Raw genomic sequence first — 19,207 nt, 5'->3', positions numbered from 1 at the left:
TTACTGTTTTTGTTTTGTTTTTTGTTAGGATTTGTAGCAAACTGTTTGTGTGCGAGTGTTGGGAAAGAGAAACCCATCCCTGCATGCGTGTCTGTCTGACTCACCCGTTCATGCATTATTAAGCTTTAATGACGCTGTGAGTTGTTTTGGATTTCTTTATGGTGTTTTCAGATTGTGTTGCCACCTATTGGTTTTATGTGCTGGTGCAGCAGCGGCAAGATTGGAAAAAAAGCTTTACTAATAAGTCCGGCTCGTGCCCCAAGTGGACGAGCTGACCTTAGTCCGTAGTCATGGTGCATTTTCTTTGTAATGGAGCAGGTCGGATTTCCAGTTGGCACTTGGAAATAAAAACAAAATAAGGTTGGGGGGGGGGGGGGATCTCTCTGCGCATAGAAGGTTCTTTTTCTGTCAATGAGAAATTAAATGAGCGATTTTAATACCATGGTGACCACTCTGCTTTTTAAAAATGTTAACCTTTGTGCTCACGCTTGCGTCCCCTCTACAGCGCTTGGTCTAGGTCTAGGACATAGAAGCTTAGGGCTGAATGCTTGAGGCTGTGATTGGTCAGGAGCAGAGCTGCTGGTGTTCTTGATTTGGGTAATGTTGGATCAAGTGATCATGTTGTTGGCCAGAAGTGGATGGCCTACTTTGGAGTCCTATCCGGTGCCGTTGGTGGGGGTGGGGGTTGGGTGGGGGGGGGGTATGGACACAGGTGCGCACCAAGAAAGTGGGGTAGCTGTTCTGGGAAAAGCAGCTGTTGTATACCTCATTTCTAACTCAAAACTGAGTCAAATTTGCTTTAATCTACTTTTAAAAACAAAAAAAGTAAATAAAATAAAAAATAATCCAAAAATGAATTGTCTTGAGAGAAGTCAGCTCATGTCCATTTAGTCTATGGAGTGTGTATGTGTGTGTGGGACCTGTAGGGGGCCAAGGAGAGACAGACGTGCCTGTACACACACGACCACACACATGCTCATACTGATGAATGTCAGCAAGGTCTTTAGCTGAATCTGTCTCATGTATTTAAAAGATCCCATTTCCTTTCTGTTTCTTGAGTTGTTAATCATCTGTTTTGAAATCGGTGTTGTTATTTTATGTACATTGTTTTTTTTTATATTTCAAATCTTCTAATGAATCTTCCCATTTTATAATTTTTTTTAAATTATGATTTGACAATCATGTCTTAGATTTCACATCTCTCTCACATCTGAATGTAGCTGCGAATAATATGTTGTGTGGTGTGTAGGAACAGTAGTGTCTGCCTTCTCCTTGGCTTGACTTGCAAGTCTCCCACTTCTTCTCCATGGTAACCAAAGACTTACTAAAGTGATTGTATGGACTAAACCATCTCTCAGCACAACCCTGGTTCATCTTGCACCATCCAATTTGACACACACACACACACACACACACACACACACACACACACAGTCACAAACACTCTGGGTTGTGTGGAGATGGGCAGGACGGGGCTGGTTTCTCTAACGAACATGTTGAACCCTAGCTGAGCTGGGTGAAGGTCTCTTAACACACACTTGGGGGAGGGCCTGTATGTCCAGCGTGCTATGAGTGTCCGTGTTAAGATCGCAGCCACATTATGTGGTTTCCACAGCCACCGCCCTACACTGTAAGGCAGTAGTACTATGGATGGACACCGTGGACGTCTGGGACATGTGGTCCCCCCTGTCCCCCCTCCTATCTCTGTGACGTTGGACTCTTCGTGTCTGTCAATTGTCTCCGTTTAGTCTGTGTCGCAGTCCTTTGCCGTCGTGTTTTTTTTTTTTTGTTGTTTTTTTTTTTGGGTTAGACTCAGCTGTGCAACTATGCATTGTAGTCCTCCACTCAGTCTTGATGACGCGGCTTCACCAAATGGATCCCCAACTGACCCCCTCGCTTAACGGCTGTACACATTAGAGGAGGGTCATGGGAATTTACAAGCTCTATCCCAAAGCAAAAATCCAAATATTACATGTATGATAAACACAGATACCAAAGACCTTTATTTTTCTCCTCTCTCTTCTCTTTTTTCCAAAGCGCGAGTGTGTTAAGAGACCAAACCCAAGCAATTTAGCTCTAACCTCAGTAATTCCAAAGCTTAGATGTATATTTTGGTATTTTTCTGAGATACTTACGTGAAAGATGGAAAAAAAAAAAAAAAAAAAAGTTTTGTCGTTTTCAATTTCTCGTTTGTTGGGTGTATTGCTCTTTTTTCTGTCACCGCATGGAGTTACTTACAGAACTGTCTTACTCTTGGTAGGTAAATGAAATAGTATTTTTGTATGTTTTTGGGTGTGTCCATGTGTGTGATATCAGTTTCACTGCCCAAGTTACCAAAACAAGGAAAAAAAGAAAAAAAAGTTGAGGGGGGGGGAATAAAAACCTGTACATAACACATCAGTGGAACTGTTCGAAAAGAAAAAATGCGTCATATAAGCATTTGTAATTCTCATCTCCTGCAACTATGGCTCAAGGAATGTGTGCCCCTTTCTCTTCTAAAGTTGTTACTCTTTACTCTGTAGAACGCGCTCTCTCACTGTTGTCATAGTGACGCTGTCTTGTGGGGCCCCCGGATGTCACTGCACTGGGATACCCACCCCGCTCTTGGTTACCATGGGGACACACATTAGTGACCAGACTGTAAATGGGCTGCAACATGGTGGCGTAGTACTGAATGACTGTGTAGACATTTTAAAGTATGTGAATCAGAATACATGGTAGATTGATGCATTTTTTTTTTTTTTGGTCTGCTGTATTTTTTTTCCTTTTTTATATATTATATATATAAATATATATATAAAGATAATCTTTTACTGTAGATGTACAGTTTTTTTTCTTTTGTTGTAAACATCATTAAACCATTTTCCAAGTGTTTTAATATTGTAATCAGCACTGTGTCTTAACGTGTCTGGAATTTTACTGCCTTGAATTACTTGGATCAGAAACTCCTTAAGATTCGATTGCATCAAGAGCATTGATACAGGCTATGTGTATGGCAGCTTACGGAGTAGTGGTAGCACTCGTATCATATTTTGATTCAGTTTTTGTTTCGTTTGGAACCAGCTAGAGCTGCATTTTTTTTGTCTCCCCCAGCTCTTCATATAGCAGCTGCCAGCTCACGCATAAATAAAAAGAAAAGGTTCACAAATGTGTTCTTATTTCAGAAGACTTAAAAAGATACTTGTGTCAAATAATTGGCCACTTTTTTAATTTCCATAGTTTATAAAAAGAAAAAAACATACAAGACAAAAACAGACTCTTCTGCATGAACCAATCTCAGAACACTCTCAGCAACTAAAACTTGGTACCCCAGATGGTTCTAGAACTTCATCACCAGAGATCTAAGTAGGGCCACCAAGGCCTCAAAATATAAGGACAGGTTTTTAATAAAGACAAGACTTCCAGAAAAAGACTCATCCCTTAAAAATAGGGATAAGTGTGTAACAGGTTGTTTGCAGTTATTAATAAAGTAGCCTAAATGTTTCTGATCTGAGAGTAGATGACCACCAGTAGTGGCCACCTGGAACCTGAGGGGACAACTGCAGAGACAAGCTCAGTTTGGACGATTCCGCGGGGGAAGTGGCCTCATCTCCAGGCTGTTGTAAGTATCTGCAGTTACCTGGTTGAGAGACTAGAGAAGGACAGAGAGATGACGGGTCAAAACGACTAGTTTGATGGAACCGCAGCCAGGCACCCATCACTGCACTGACACCATTTGCAGAAAAAATAAATGAGGGGTGGAATATGCCATTCCAGTCATTTGCAATATAGAAGTAACGACACCATTAGGCTGCCAATGAGCAAAGACGGATTGAGTCTATTTCACTGTACCTCATAATCTTCATTCTTCTTTACTTGGGCCTGTGGACAAAGGGAAGAGGACAAAGGGCCGAGAGTTATCTTATAGGCTAAGCAAGCACATTTTAGGCCAGATACAGAGTTGTTTCTCCCTTTGTATTCACACATGAGATTAATTTAGTGTGTAATGATGTCCCCTTCAAAGTTGTACTTGAAGCCAATTCAGAGAGGAATTGACAATTTTCCACCAGTGTGATTGAGTGAACTCACATCCTTAGTCCTCTTCTTCCTCTTCTCGATATGTGAGTAGGTGTCAGCCGTCCGGGGCTGCAGAGCCTATGGTAAACAAACAGCTCTATCAGTTCCCTCTCTCCCTCAGTCTCTGTGTAGTACCTGAGTCGACCTCATGAGGGCACTAATAGCAACCTTAATCTTCACCAAGCCCTCTACATATGAAGCTTTTCAAACTAAAACCTGTGTTAAATTGGGCCAATGCTTCCATTGTTTTTACTGTAATAAGCCTCCCTCATTAAAAACCAAAATCTCTCCAACTAGATAGTGAGTTTTACAATGAACACTATTTACCAATAAGTAAAGTATCTGTTTTAACCCACCAGCTTTTTAGTTGACCTGAAACTACACATGATTTTACTTAACAAAAACACAAACACAGGTGGCCTATTCCAGGTATGGTAAGGCGCAGTGGCACCTGTCAAACTTTTAAATCTTACCAGTCAAACTAGTGTGTGATCGCTAAAGTCATCACTTTTTAATCTAACCAGATACACTTGTGTGATCGCTGAAGTTTCCTCATAGCCTTGCCTAGACACCTTGTGGTTATAGAGATGCTGCTGATGACATGGGGCTAATAGGCTGTGGTAGGCAAACTCACCGCATAGTGATCATCTGCTGCATGGCCTAGCTGCTGAAAGAGTGAACAGTTCATTTCGTTTATGGTGTAAACTTAGTTTCCATTAGAAATGATTGTGTAGTTTTGTGTACAGAGGTATTCGCATAGAAAAGTTGGTAGAAACAGGAAAATAAGTAGTTCGTTTAAAATAATAATTATTGTACAAGACAATACAACACCTCTAAATATTACTGGACAGCTGGAAAATATGGTTTATATACACTAATAGCCGACTGAAGTATTCACACTACCTGGTTAAACTCTCACTCGCACCCTCTCTTTCTTACACAAACACACACACACACACACTCACTCGCACGGACATGCACACACACACATAGATATGATCCAACAGATGCCACTCACTCGCTGTAACGGCCCGCTCTCTGGGTTACTCTGAGCGCCCACTGCCTCCTGCTGAGAACAAATGTCCACAGATGATGAGAGACGCAACTGATCATCACACGCTGAATCAATTTTAGATTAGATCACACACACACACACACTCAAAAACAACACAAGTGCACCACACGGGCTCAGAATAACGTATATACACATAGGCCTACATAAAACATACACTTTATCACATCCGTAAAAGTGCTGGATCAAAGCACTAACTTTAGTATTTAAATAGTCATAAAATAAGGCTTTGGTTAATTTGTTTGTCAGTAGTTTGTTACAGTGGCCTATTTACTAAGTGTGAATGAAAATTAATTTATCATAATTAATAATAAGAATAAATAATTATAATAAAATATTCTTTGTTGAATATAACATTCTACCGCCTACCCTGAATAGCATAAAGAAATCAACTGTTTAAAGTGGCTATAGCATGGTTGTCCTAATCCTCCATGTGAATATACTTTAAACATGCAAAGCAAACATATAGTATTCAGATATAATACAATTATGAATGCTTAATAGATGCATAGTTGATGCTGTCAGTTTTCTGAAGAAATCCTTCAGGAGTCCTCTAGTGACACTTACTGTATCTTTGTTCTCTCCCTGGTCATTAGGTGGACTTTTAGAAAACTACAAGAAGAGCAAAGAGGGACAGTCAGACAGATAAACGAGCCTTCTGTTCTGATGATCAACAGTCCACAGTAATGTTTAATTATCGTAAGGGCAGTGATGGACCTGCCGTGAACTCTGACCTTCTCCCTGAAGTAGAGCGCCGTAAAGACGATGCCATAGAAGAGTAGAAAGGCGTCTAATATGTAGCAGATTGTAGGGTCGGTCACATCGAGAGCCTCTGTAGGAAACATACACACATACACATAAGGTCGTCCGCAGAATTCCTGTTCGGTGTATGCACTGCAAACGCAACCTACAAGTGAAAGCAGCTAATCTTCTGTACATTCAGGAACCATCTATTAACATTTATGCTAATAATCAGAAGTGAATGAGAGCGCATGTGGATAGTGTGACGAAAACAAGCCATGATTGAAAACAAATCGGTTGATATCAACGTATGGTAGTTTAAATGAGTGCTGCAGCCAAAACATGATTTGGCTGTCCATTTGCTGTAGTTTTTGAGTTAATAAACGCAACCACGTTGTAACCACCATTTAAACATGTTGTCTTTCAATTTGAGATCACTCAGACACCAAGTTACGGGCACTGAACCCAATGACGGAGTGCTGGCAAACATCCCCAAATTCAAAAATGCTTATTTTGAAATAAAGAATAGGCTTAATGTCGTGCACAGGACAGTAACCCAACCCAACCCTGGTTTTAAATGTTTACATTTATATTAATAGATTTAAACTCATCATACCTGATTAAGTATGGACTCTCCTGGTCCATGTTGCGTCAAACTCACTCAAAACTCTCTCCCAATCGATTTCAAGGTGTGTGTCTCTTAGCTGAGGTATGTTTTAGCTTACTGTGTCAGGTGTCTTTAAACATCTCAAGCAGCTGAATGACCTTTCCGCCGAGGCAGTCGAGACAGGTATCATCAGTAGAACTTTTCCCTGATAGCAAAAGGCCAGTGGACCACTGTCGGACGGACGACTGGTGGAAGAGCGGGTGGTCCGCTGGCCTTTTGCGCATCGATTTTCGGGCGGTCCGCTTGTGACTTATAGCCTACAAGCAAATGACCCACCGTTTTGCCATTCGCTTTCCATTTTTTTTTCTATACTCATTTACACTTCCTAAGTCATTTTCACCAACCATGCACCAACATTTTGGTAGATAGGCTAACTAGTGCGTAACGTCTTTAAATGACCAAGTCATTTTTCACATTGACTTCTTCTGTTTAGTGGACGTTTTTTTTTTTAAATATATGATTTAGAAATTCCAGGAATTGGTAGTATTATATATGTTTCTCTTATTATTTCTTATGTATAATTTTCCACCCCAGGTAAACTAAAGATAATTTAACCCCGAGAGTGGACCAGATGTGTGGTGCCGACCAAAATCCACAGGAGATACGATTTGCTTGCCATCTGGGTAGGGCTAATTATTTTGTGAATGTTTATGTCCTCTGTCGTTCTTAGGATGGTGCACAGATCAGAATTCACAATGTTGTGCAGTTGTTGCGCCAGAGTTCCAGCTGGACATCTGCCAAGTCTAGACTGGGCATCATTATGCTAACCTAGTGACGGCTACGTTAGGCTCCATTGTTTTTTGATTGTTTGTTTGTTAGTTTGCATTAAGTTTAATACCAAAAATAAATGTATCGTATAAGAATTCATTTTTAACACCTGATCATCATGTAAGGGATAATGTATTGTCCGGAGGACATGATGATCAGGTGATCTAAATTAATCACCCAATCAGGTGACAATTCAAAAGTGAAAATGGAAAAATGTCATCCATGGGGGCTTGTTTAACGGATTTATCATGTAGTCTGGGCGATTGGCAAAGTAGTATTTTTGCGAATAGCCTATTCGACTTTGCTCAAGAGTTAAGAGTTTAGTGAATTTGTAAAGAGTAATTTCACTGGCTTCTGAAACGTACACCATTTATAAATAATTACAAATTAAAATGACTAAAGTTTCACTCCGTTTTTATCAGACATGTTAGAAACGTCTCAACTGCAGTTTATGCTTCAAACCCTACTTACAACATGCGTGTTAAAAGGTTGTAAAGTAGGCCAAGAATGACGTCCGTGCAACAGGTGACTCTTTTTGAACACTTATGATCGGTGATTAGCCAAGTTAGACGTGGGCAGCGAACCATGTGAAGATCATCTTTCTAAAGTAACACTATGCAACAATTTGACAATTTTTGAGGTATGGTTTTATAGGCAACTAGTTTTGGTTCCATCCTTAAATTAATTTTGATAGCATATGGTAATGTGAAGGACAGATGCACACCTCTATCTTACCCACTAGCCATCCAGGATATGTACTGTGTAGCTCTGTGTCCTGGATGGAACACCTTGCAAAAATTGAAGAAAAGCTTCCACAGCATGACATTGCCAGCTACACTGCCAAAAGACACCAGTTTGTGTGTTGGCAAGCTTTTAACAGTTTCAACTGGGCTGTTGGTGGTTTTGGTGGTGCAAGGTTTTTGCATGCCTTTTAGGTAGTTAGCTTGCTAGTTTTGGAACAGAACTCCTTATTGCTGCTTTAATTTGCACTCATCGTTGCTCTTTAGCTGTTCACATAGAAGTGGTAAGCGGGCTAAACACCTTTTGTAAATGTGGCCTGATGGATTTAAAATACTATGGTTTGTTTATGTTTGCTTAGTAGAAAGGCGGCCTGTTTCTACATTCATTGTAGGTCATGGAAATTCAGCATTTTTTGTCAGTGAAAGTCAAGGAAAAGTCATTGTATTTGGCATTTTACTTAGAGTGGGAAGCCTGTTTGTTACAGATGAATGGCTTTGGCACTGTTGGTCACTGAGGTCTCTGTGTTGTCAGATGAAACGTGCCTGAGATCATACCCCAAAGCGGGTCACTTTGGGAACCACCCAGAGAATTGAAATGAAAGGTTGAGACTGGCCACTTGCATGTTTCACTCAAGTAACAAACACAATGAAGCCCTTCGTTTCTTGATATTGAAGTGCTGGTATAATGACATCATTTGTCAATATTTACTAAGTTTACTGACACAGATGCATCCATGTTGCTCCATAAAACCAGAACTGCCAATGGCATAGGAATATGTATATACTCCACCAGCAAGCACCACTTCAGGGGATACGTTCCTGGATGTCTGTTTATGTATATACGCTACTGTTGCAAAGCATAGCATAAGGCCCTACCAATGCCTTGTGCCGTATGTGTACATCTTGGTTGATGTTAAATTCTTTGTGGATGTATTAGTGTTACAAAGAGTGGCACTTAAAGCCATTTACAGGGAGTTATACCAAAACGCTACCAAACTCAAGGCACCTGTCTCTCAGCATCCAACCTTGTGTTTTTCTGCCTCTTTCAGCACAGATTGCTATCAGGGGACGCCCTGACCCTATGCAGAAAATTGTGAGACCCTGTGCACGGTGCGGTGGAACCTGCAGGTGAGGTTATTTCTGTTTCAGAGGGGAAGAGGACCGGGCTTCCGTGGTACTCTGTGGTCAGGCTGTGTAAGGGGCTCAGTATCTAGTTCAGTTTTGCCTTCCTACAACTGCTGCGCTAACAGCTTTCTCTCTCTCTCTCTCTCTCTCTCTCTCTCTCTCTCTCTCTTTTTTTCTTTCCTTTCTCTTGGTCTGTGTGTTTCTGTGTATGTGGGTGCCTTTGAGAGAGTGTGAAAGAGGTAAACATGAAGACACCCAGTGCACTTGGCCACTATAAACAATATGCAGACCCCATAAAATGTACTGTGTACAAAATAGCCTCACAAAAATGTAATAATAGTTCTGTATGTGAACATTTCTGAGCTCTGAAAATGGTACCATCAGCATTTTCAATCACATTCCAGTTCTTTGTTTCAAACTGTCTCTCTTCTCTTTTCCTTTCTTTCTTCATCTCTCTAGTTTGCTTACATTCTCCCTCCCTCCTTCCTTCAGTTTCCACTATGCTCTGTGAGTTTAGAGAGATTCTTTTGTGTCTCTTGGCAGGCTACATTTTCAGGGCCTACTGGACCCACATCAAAAGCAGTAGCACAGACAAACAGCGGTTTCAGTTCACTGAGCAGCATGGTCGCTCTATTTTCAAGTGTCATTCTATTACGCCATGACAAGCTGACAAAGGATACAAATGTTGGTTATATCACTAAATTGCAAAGACACATTTTAATCACATTTTCTTTCAGAGTATCTGCTTAGTGGAGTTAAATGGACTGCATACATACGTCATTATTCTACTAGAGAGAACAGTGGGAACATTTTGTGTTTTAGTAAGTTGCTTAAGGACATTCAAACACACAGCCATGTGGAGGAAGACAAGGAAACCTCTGATTACCGATATCAGCTCTACCTCCTAAGCTGCAAAATCACAGTTACATACTAAATAGGACCGTGTAGTGTTTCGTCTTTTTTGTTGTTGTTTTTTTCACTGATTTATGATCGACAATATCATATACTTAGCTAATCCACATGAAAATTGTGATTGTAGCCCCAACATGGCTGATGGGAAGTATAAGGTTTAAGTCCCTAGGTGGGCATGTCCCTTCATGGTAGCGCTCCCTGAAGTGAGGTAGGCTGTAAGCCCTTTTTGGGCACAAGCTAAATGTATGTTTTGCGATATGTGCTATATTATGATGGTTTCTAAGGGCCTCTAGTAATTGGGATCTTCAGATTTGGAATAACCCTTTTTCCCTATAACATTTTGTAGCCCACTTAGTTGTATCATGGTTATACCTGAATATCCAGCTAAGGAGGAAGCATTTTTTTAACGAAATATCAGATTGGATATGTTGTTGATGCAATAATTACGCAGATTATGTCTCTAAAATCTTTTAACATGTCACACAATGAAAAAAACTAAAATCATAATTTTTTGACACTATGGTAAGATAAGCAATCCTGCCTTGTTCGATTGGTTGTGAAAGGTCAGGCTGGGTCAGTGGCAAACCAACTGAAAGATCATTGGATCAACACCTAGGGGAATAGTTAGGGAACCTAATCTGAAGTATCGTTAGAACTGAGTGGATACACCAACTGAAAAAGCGGCGTGTTCGGACAGATTTCCCATGAAAACACCACTGTTTTACTATTATATAAGATAACTCTATTTTAGCTCCAAAGTTGCGGTTGTGTGATTTAGCAAAGAACTCAATAGGGTTAGGGTTCGATATAATGCCAGTCTGATGGGTAGGGTGTCTGTTCATTCGGCATATTCAATGCAACAGACCAGAAGCACACATAACACGCTACGATGGAGAGAGAGAAGGAGGTGCTGGTTAAGAGATATGGTCCATAGTGTAGTTTCCCTTCTGTGGTGGCCTTGTCTTCAAAGGCTACGATACCTCCTCAATGTCCCGGCATCACTCTTTGCTCTGGTCTCTCACCACACGTAGCGGTCAGTGTCTCCACTCAGCAAACCCACAGCAGAACCTAAGTTCTCTCTTGGTTCTGTATGGTGTTCTTTCTCCAACACCAATGTGCATAGCATATAAGGTACATATTAGTTATAGGAAGGATAGAATAGATAACTTAACATAATGTGTGTCTGGGGGTTTAGTTAATGGTGTAAGGTGGGGTGTGATAGGAAATGGAACAGAATGGGGTCTACCTAGATGTAAAGGTGTGAAGGTCTGCTGAATATTTGTGTGTTAATGAACGTGGCATGCATGTGAGAATTCACATGAGTTGCAACTACTTATATGAAACACACCAATATTCTATAGCATGCTAGGCTAGGAACAAGACGAACAGACACAGCTGCCTGGTATATTAGTCTCTTAAATCCTGTATGATGGGTTATACAGGTGTTTTTATTTTGCCCATTAATGGGCTATTTGTTGGCAATTCAAATGCATTAACTTAGCTTATTGCTTAATATGACTCCTGTAGGTAATCTACAGATATTAAATCTCACGTAAACACAGGGTGGTTGGACTGTGCTGTGCGCACCCGGTTGTTGGAGGGCCAAGGAGGCTGTTGTGCCCAGGGGCTCTTGATTTCATAACCCTTCCATGCTCATTCTCTCACTTTGTGCGGTGGTCATAATACGCAACGCTATATGGTACGTCTAGTTATTACACCATTCTCAAAGAAATGTAATTATATTCTGTGGCATTACTGACTTGCTGTTATTGGACAATTAATCAACTGAGCACAAATATTTAAATTGGTTCATGTATATACATTATTTAAAACTTCCATGTTATTGTTAAAACTGGCAACATATCAGCAAACTGAAAAATGACACGTATTTGTGTAAAAGAGGCACTGACCAGTTATTCTGTGTCCTATGTGATTAGACCGTCTGTTGAAAAATCTCCATACTTATGGACTAGGTCAGGTTATCAAAGGGCTGGACTTTGCAGTGCTAATAAATAACACCTTCAGTAGACACGAAGAGACTGATACAACGTACATTCATACTGACAAGAAATAACGTTCCAAAAAAAGTAAAGCAAGGAATAAAAATGCCCCTTATTAAATCAGCGTTAGTTTTTTGAGAGATGCATGAGCTGTGTTTAAACCCTTTTTCACTCCATTTCATATTCTCCCTATACAGTCACAGCAGTTAAGTTCTATGGCAGACTGAAGCCAGTGCTGCTGCTGCAGTTTTATTGACGAGTAGGTTATGTGTTTTATGTTCATAGGGGTAACTGTCGTCGTTTTCTTGAAATGGTTCATTAGAAAGACAGAAATTAGTAGCCTTATAAGTACCATTTTGAATCAGTGTGTCCCAAATGCAGGTTATTGCCGGGGCCAAATACTCATGTCATATTCTGCAGTAACTCCTGACTTGTGGTAATGCTTTTGTGTATTTAACCCAGTTAATTTCTGTGGGAGACTGGTTGTGTTGGTTTTGCAGTTTGCAGTTTCTCCCCTCAGTGTTCGCTTATGTGTTCATAGCTATTGATAACACGGCTTATTGTACATACACCGATACTTATGTGTTCAGAGCTATTGATAACACGGCCTATTGTACATACACCTCTACTTTTACCTACAGAAGACCATTCATGCCCGTAAGCAGAAAATAATCGATATGTTTAGCTGTGATAGATCACTTGTTCTATTCTTGAGGAAAGAGAATTCATAATGTTCAGGTGAGCCCTGTATTTAATGACAGTTGTTCACTTCCTCTTACAAGTGAGAGCGATATTATCACAAGTTACATTTTCTCTTTAGAAAAAGAGAATGGAAAAAATAACTGGAAAGCCTTCTGTGATAATTTAACACAAGCACCTGCACATTTAACAGTAAATGTAACCAGGTGCTTAAATCAGAAGATGTGAAAGCAATGTTGAGATCCAGCCACGTAAGACCATATTTGTGTTACATGCTCTAACCCACTATATGTAAATAACTAAATAGCATTCTGTGCTGTTCACCAAGCCAGCGATGGTGTTTCTTTATCATTGTCAGACGTACGGTATACTATTGAAATAACCTTATTATCATAGATATTAGATAGGCCGATAAAGACTGCTGCCTGGAGATCGATTTTAAACTAGGAGATATCAAAGTTGGGTGTCAACGGTTCTCATCGAATGTCCATAACTGCTCATTGTGTAACAGAACGATGGATAGCTGAATCACTGACTGCACCAAAGAGAGGGAACTTGCATCTAATGTTGCATGTAACAATGTTCCATGTCACAAATGAATGTATTACAAACCAAACTAAATTCAGATGTATCTTTTACATTTTTTTTTTTTATTGCATTACTTAAAAATAATGATAATGAAATCTGTTTTTAAACCTGATTATGTAAGTTGGGTTTTTTCTTACCAAGACAACTAACTTAAAGAAGCATTATGGAGTTTTAGTCTAAAGCTACTTACCTTAAAAAAAAAAACATACAAAAACCTTGTAAACACCATCAACAGCCCAGCTAGCACTGATACAAGCTTGCCATTATATTTTTTTTGCATGTTTGCAGGGTGTTCAGACCAGAACCACACAACTATATAGTGCATAGCCTGGTGCTAGTTGGAACGACAAGTGTGTGTGTATATCCGTCATTCACATGACCATATTCCATTCAAATTCATTTGAAGATGATACCAAAAGCAGTTGCTCTTTAAAAAACATTCCTCAGTGGGAAATTGCTGCATAGTGTTGCTTTAAGGTAATAGTTGTTGTTGGGATTAAGTGTTGTAGAGCATATGAGTGCTATTATTGTTCCTCAAGCTGTTCATTCTGTTTGTAAACTCAAAAAACCTCCACCATTTACAGACCTGTCTCAGTAATTGAGAATCAAACAAAGAGGCCCTATTCTATCACATCGGTATGTCTTGATTGCGACACGGAAGACAACATGAAAACAGGCTACGAGTCCTTTTCAAGCTTTCAGACAGCGGAAAACACAGAAAGTCACACCGTGTACTCTAGATGTACCTCACCAAAGCACATTAATTCAAAACTAAGAGTACACCATCGTCAGTGTTACATGGTGATCCACACAGAGTCTGTTTTTAAGGTGAGGGATGCATCCAAGGAGGTACATTTGGGATGGATGAGAGAGATAGAGAGGACAGAAAGACCAGACAGACTGGTAAAAACCTGACAATGGACAAGCAGATAATTTCTTACCTGCCGTGTGGGTCATCATGGACAGAGCAAAGATTTTGCTGGTCCTCCACATTCTCGTCATTCTGCCACGGCCGTTGCTCTTTCCACCTCTCTCTCTCTCTGAACCTGAGGATGTTCTGCTACCTCGACTGCTGCTGATGCTCTTCCTCCTTCACACCAAACCCCTGTCTCCGCTCTCTCGGAGTAACTTGGTCATGCCACCCAACAGGAAGTGTCTATGAAAGGTAGCTCCCCCCCCCCTCCCCACGGACGTTCTTGTAATGTCTCTATCAGTCTATAGATGTACTGGTCCTGATTCACAGGGTTAACAGTTTCTCAGAGGTGAATAGTTTTTTAAAGGGAGATTGGTCTAGGATTGAGTTAGAACGCTTTAACTGGCAAAATGGCTGTGCAATGGATAAGCATCTGTGTCAAAGTAAACCACTTGTTTTCGCCACTGACAGGGTCATTATGTCAAGTGTGTGACAACATGGAAAAGATCACCACAGAGATAGACTTGTGTGTGCTTACCTCTTTAAAACTGTAAGGAAACTATAGAAAATGACTTCCTACAGTTTCTGTTTTTTAACTTTCATTTTAGAAACTGACTGCATTTTTCTGTTATTACTCAACAGGAAGAAAAGCAGATTAAGGTGGAATAATTGTCTTTAAAGGTCATTGGCCGTTTTAATCTGCAATCTACTGCTGCAGTTAAAGCATTTGGACATGTTGCTCAAAAACAAGTTTAAACAAATTGAAAATGTATAACACCATATGAAAGATTTCCCTTTGATACAACACTCTATAGCAGCCAGCCATGGCTTGGATTGAAGCATTCCTTAGCATTTTAATCTTTCATTTGAAGTAAGTAATCAGATTAAATTGGATATCTGCACTGTGTCTGATCTGTCATGTGACGAACTGTGGAGAGAGACATTTATTTACTGGTGTTGGCAAAACTGAACCACTGAGAATGGATTTCTGAGGATATAGGAACACCTTTCCCTGTTAAATTTTAAATGTTTATTCCATACATTTCTTACATAACTTACAACACACACTCAGCTCTTCCATGTGTTTCCACACAGGGGGGCCTTTGTACTGCAATTTTCGAGTCTTTTTAAACACCCTAGAAAAAACACTTTAACTTTCTACTGGTTGCCATTTTGCCTGGTACATAATCTGCACAATAATGTAGTGCCAAAGCATCTGCACCGTGAACAGTGGCAATTGAGAACCTTTAAGACAATGTTGTTAGTCTTCCATACAATCTGCAAACCTCTTTGTGTGGGACTGATTACAAGAACACAGATTAAGACGTCATGCATGCAACGGTCCCGTGACTAATGGTGACTTGGATCATCTGGAATAGTCCACATGACAATGTCACATACACAATTGGCCATTTACCACATCCAATTCACAGTCACAACATCTGAAAATTGATTCAATTCTCTCTTAAAAGGGTCGGTCGGACAAGAACACCTTTGCTGCAATTTGTGAAGCATGCTTTGGCAGAAATCTAACAGTACCATTTTGTGAATACAAAGCACGGATACTGAGCACGCTGTGAACTATGAAATTCGCACTATAAACCAGATTTGCCAGGTCATCAGAGTAATCGGAAGCAAAAACACATGTCTGAAAACAGAGGAACTAATTTCTACAACAGTGACAATTGTGCCAATGTTCAGTATGTACATATAACCTTGAGAACACAGACAAAAGAAGAGTTGTGTATGCTGAGTATACTGACATATAGGCAGATCATTTTTGACCTATATACAGAAGTAAAGAAACAAAATACATATTTAATAAATACATAACTTGTTATATGTACCTTAATTCTAAATCTGTGTTCATCTTTCAATAAATATGTACTGAAATCAAATCTTTTGTAGCCCAACAATTTTTAAGCATGAACAACACATTTTTTTTGGATAGATTTAAGACATGGCTGAGGCAGCACCATGGGCTGCACCCACTCTCCTGGTCAGGAAGAAAGATGGCTCCTGGTGCTTCTGTAACTGCAAACCCTCAAATAGATGCCCTGACTACATGGCTGGGTCCAGCTGTTTCTGTTTTTTCCATCTTTGTGTGGCTTCTGCCAGGTAAGGCTGACCCCAGGGGCAGGCAGGTCAACCTGAGGTATGTGCAGTTGAATCAGGCAGGAGTAGGTCAGGTGGTGGCAGTGATCAGACACCAACAGACCTACCACCTGCCTGACTTTTTGCAGCAGGTCAGCGCAGGGCCAACGGAATTTGGGGAGTCAGTTGCTAGGGCAACATCAACAAGTAAGTGTCAGAAAAAAGCCCAAGAGGTCATACCAAGAACCTGATTTTTACCTAACCTGCCCACATTTGAATTTCCTGTCACTTGTAAATCAAATGCACCTGTGGTCAGTAGAGAGGGGACCAGTTTGTGCCTGTGGTCAGTAGAGAGGGGACCAGTTTGTGCCTGTGGTCAGTGGCCAGTGAAGGCAACAGGGCCTTCTGTTAAGGACCGTGATTGGCATGGCCTTTAAGGGAATGGGCAATTCTATCTCCACATTCTGGATTCCAGGGTATCTCAAGTACTATAGCTGTGGCTGTTATGCTTGCTAGGCTGTCAACAGCAGAGATAAAGTCTTTGTCATTAAAGCTGTAGTAGGTAACTCCATATATTTGCTAGAACTGTCGCTATGTCCCGACAGTAGTACATCTGTGAATCCAAAATCCACCCAGTGCTCCTAATGCCATTTGCAAGAATCCACCGCAACCAAATCAAAACAACCAATCAGAGCCAGCCAGGAGGGGTGTCTGACAGAGTGTCAATCACTGCCCCCCCCCCCCCCCAGTAGCTTATGTCTTATCCCAATGCCAACCCTAGTAGACTATGGAATATATCTGTGTTGTAGTTGTGAGAATGTGTTGTTTGAGGGTGTTTTATCTTATGGTAGTCTATATTGGCGTTGAACAGGACATATTACAAACGTGGGGGTCTAGCTTATTTGTGTGTTTTTTGTAGTTGTGAGAATGAGACATAGAGTAGTAGGATACGTTAGCAATGACAACGATTCTCTGAGCTCACCTCCAACCCACTCTCGTGGTCACGTGTTCCGGCCGTAGTCAGGCTGTAGTCAGGCAGTGCACAGTCATGAGTTTTGGAGGAGCGGCTTCTGAGGGGTCTGAAAGAAGGGGCAGGGATTTTTCCAGTTGTATGCTTTCAAAATCTATCTTACTCTTGCTGGTTTCCCCAGAATCGCCTACCCTGGCATTCAGATAGGAGAAGGCTGACGTAGCTGCAAGGAATAGGAGACTGTTTTTCTGTATAGTGCCAGTGGGCACTAAATGCCTACTTTACAAGATCGCCATGTGCCTGCCAGTCAGACATGTCAGTTTCATCCTGGGCAGACTGTGAGTAGTCACCAGGTCTGGGATCACTCTGGAGTGCACAGACACACTGCATGTGTCTATACCACCCCACTGAGACTGCACAGTCGATTAAGGCTTATGTGAGAGTTTCATTTGATTAACAGAAAACAGAAATGTATGTCGTCTGTGCATAAAGTCCTTCCATTGTTCCTTTCTTCTTTCCTCTCTTTAGGTGAGAAATTATCCCAATGAAATAATAAGACTACTACTACCTCTATGAGAAATGTAAAGGTTTTCCATATTTGAATGTATCCTTGTCCAAATAAATACAATCTAAATGAGTATTTTCGATGACTGACTTAAAAAATGTATAAGTGTACATAAAAAGACTGTTTACATTACATCAGTATATGTATATGTAGGGTTTGCCTCAGTTTTAAATAGGCATTCCAGTACTGTATGAAACAACAACTTTCTGTTCTTTCTTTATTTACATTGTCTGTGACAACCTGTGATTGTCCATGTCTAAAAATATACGTATGTTTATTATGTATGTTTGTCCAAACCAAATCTTTGACCTTTGGCCTCTGGTATGTATTTGAATTTGCAAACTATCTCTAAAAATCTGCTGGTTATTTAAAATAGAACTGACATAGTGGTAAACAGACACTTTATTCCTCTTCTCACAAGATGGGCCTAATACCAATTATTAGTAGCACATGTCTCCAGCTTTGCCACTCAGTATGTGTCCATGAGATGTGTTAATATTTTATAACTCAATAAAATAACTTGCTTATTTTCGGTCAGGTTCATCGCACTGAAATTACTTGTATTGCTGTTACAGTTCACAAGCCTTTCAATTAATGCCACACATTGCCTATCTATTTTTTTTCTTACTTTCAAGAAGTTCTACAAAGACTTCTTTGCACCACAAGTGGTGACACAAATTTGATGGCATGGCACAACTGCACACCCAAGCAAAGGTTGGGATGTGTGGTCAACAGTGCGAGTCAAAGGTTAAGTAGCATTATCTTGTGAAGACGTTCCAGAATATTCCTGTAAACATTTGGCATCTTCTTGCCAATTGTGCCATGTCTTCTAATTACATTGGCCGTTTTGAGTGTTCTTAGAATCAGGCACACGTACAAGACATCCATTATACTGTCCTAATGGACAACAGAACTAGTAGACTACTAAATCCAATTGAATATACCGCATTTCCTCACCCATCTCCCTCAGACACCTGAACTGTTCTGTTAAACTGTTACATTTTAGACTGTGAGATTCATTATTTTGCACTCACAAAATTCCTGTCAGGGCCTCTTGTTTTCATTCCTGAGGCCTTATAGTAGACCACTACTTAGGGTAAGTTTGTAAAGAGAGGCCTAAACGCTGATATATCGAGACTAGGGCTGTGCCAATAATCGAAATGCAATCACAGCTTCAATTTGAAAACAATGCAATCCAGATGAAATGATTAATGCGTTCCGTTTCGCAATGGTGCTCTCCTTTTGTCATGTGTCATAAATCCAGCGCATGCATTTCCTTTACAGCCGTGGGCGTCCG

The 19,207-nt window shown here is 40.4% G+C and overlaps 1 protein-coding gene across 1 annotated transcript; it reads right to left on the bottom strand.

The window, feature by feature from the left end:
* Window positions 1-3,553: 3,553 nt before the first annotated feature.
* LOC308365491 (uncharacterized protein) lies at window positions 3,554-14,370 on the bottom strand (the record flags this gene model as incomplete). The annotated part of the gene is made up of 8 exons (XM_080838930.1): window positions 3,554-3,631; window positions 3,832-3,861; window positions 4,069-4,134; window positions 4,691-4,723; window positions 5,075-5,125; window positions 5,696-5,740; window positions 5,863-5,960; window positions 14,310-14,370. 8 exons carry the CDS (start codon window positions 14,368-14,370, stop codon window positions 3,554-3,556), a joined length of 462 nt encoding a protein of 153 aa, XP_080695056.1.
* Window positions 14,371-19,207: the final 4,837 nt, after the last annotated feature.

This window comes from Sprattus sprattus (assembly GCF_963457725.1).
Source record: "Sprattus sprattus genome assembly, chromosome: 5".
Taxonomy (NCBI): Eukaryota; Metazoa; Chordata; class Actinopteri; order Clupeiformes; family Clupeidae; genus Sprattus; species Sprattus sprattus.
The sequence above is the reverse complement of the archived record's forward strand: the minus strand, read 5'-3'. Positions and strand labels throughout refer to the sequence as shown.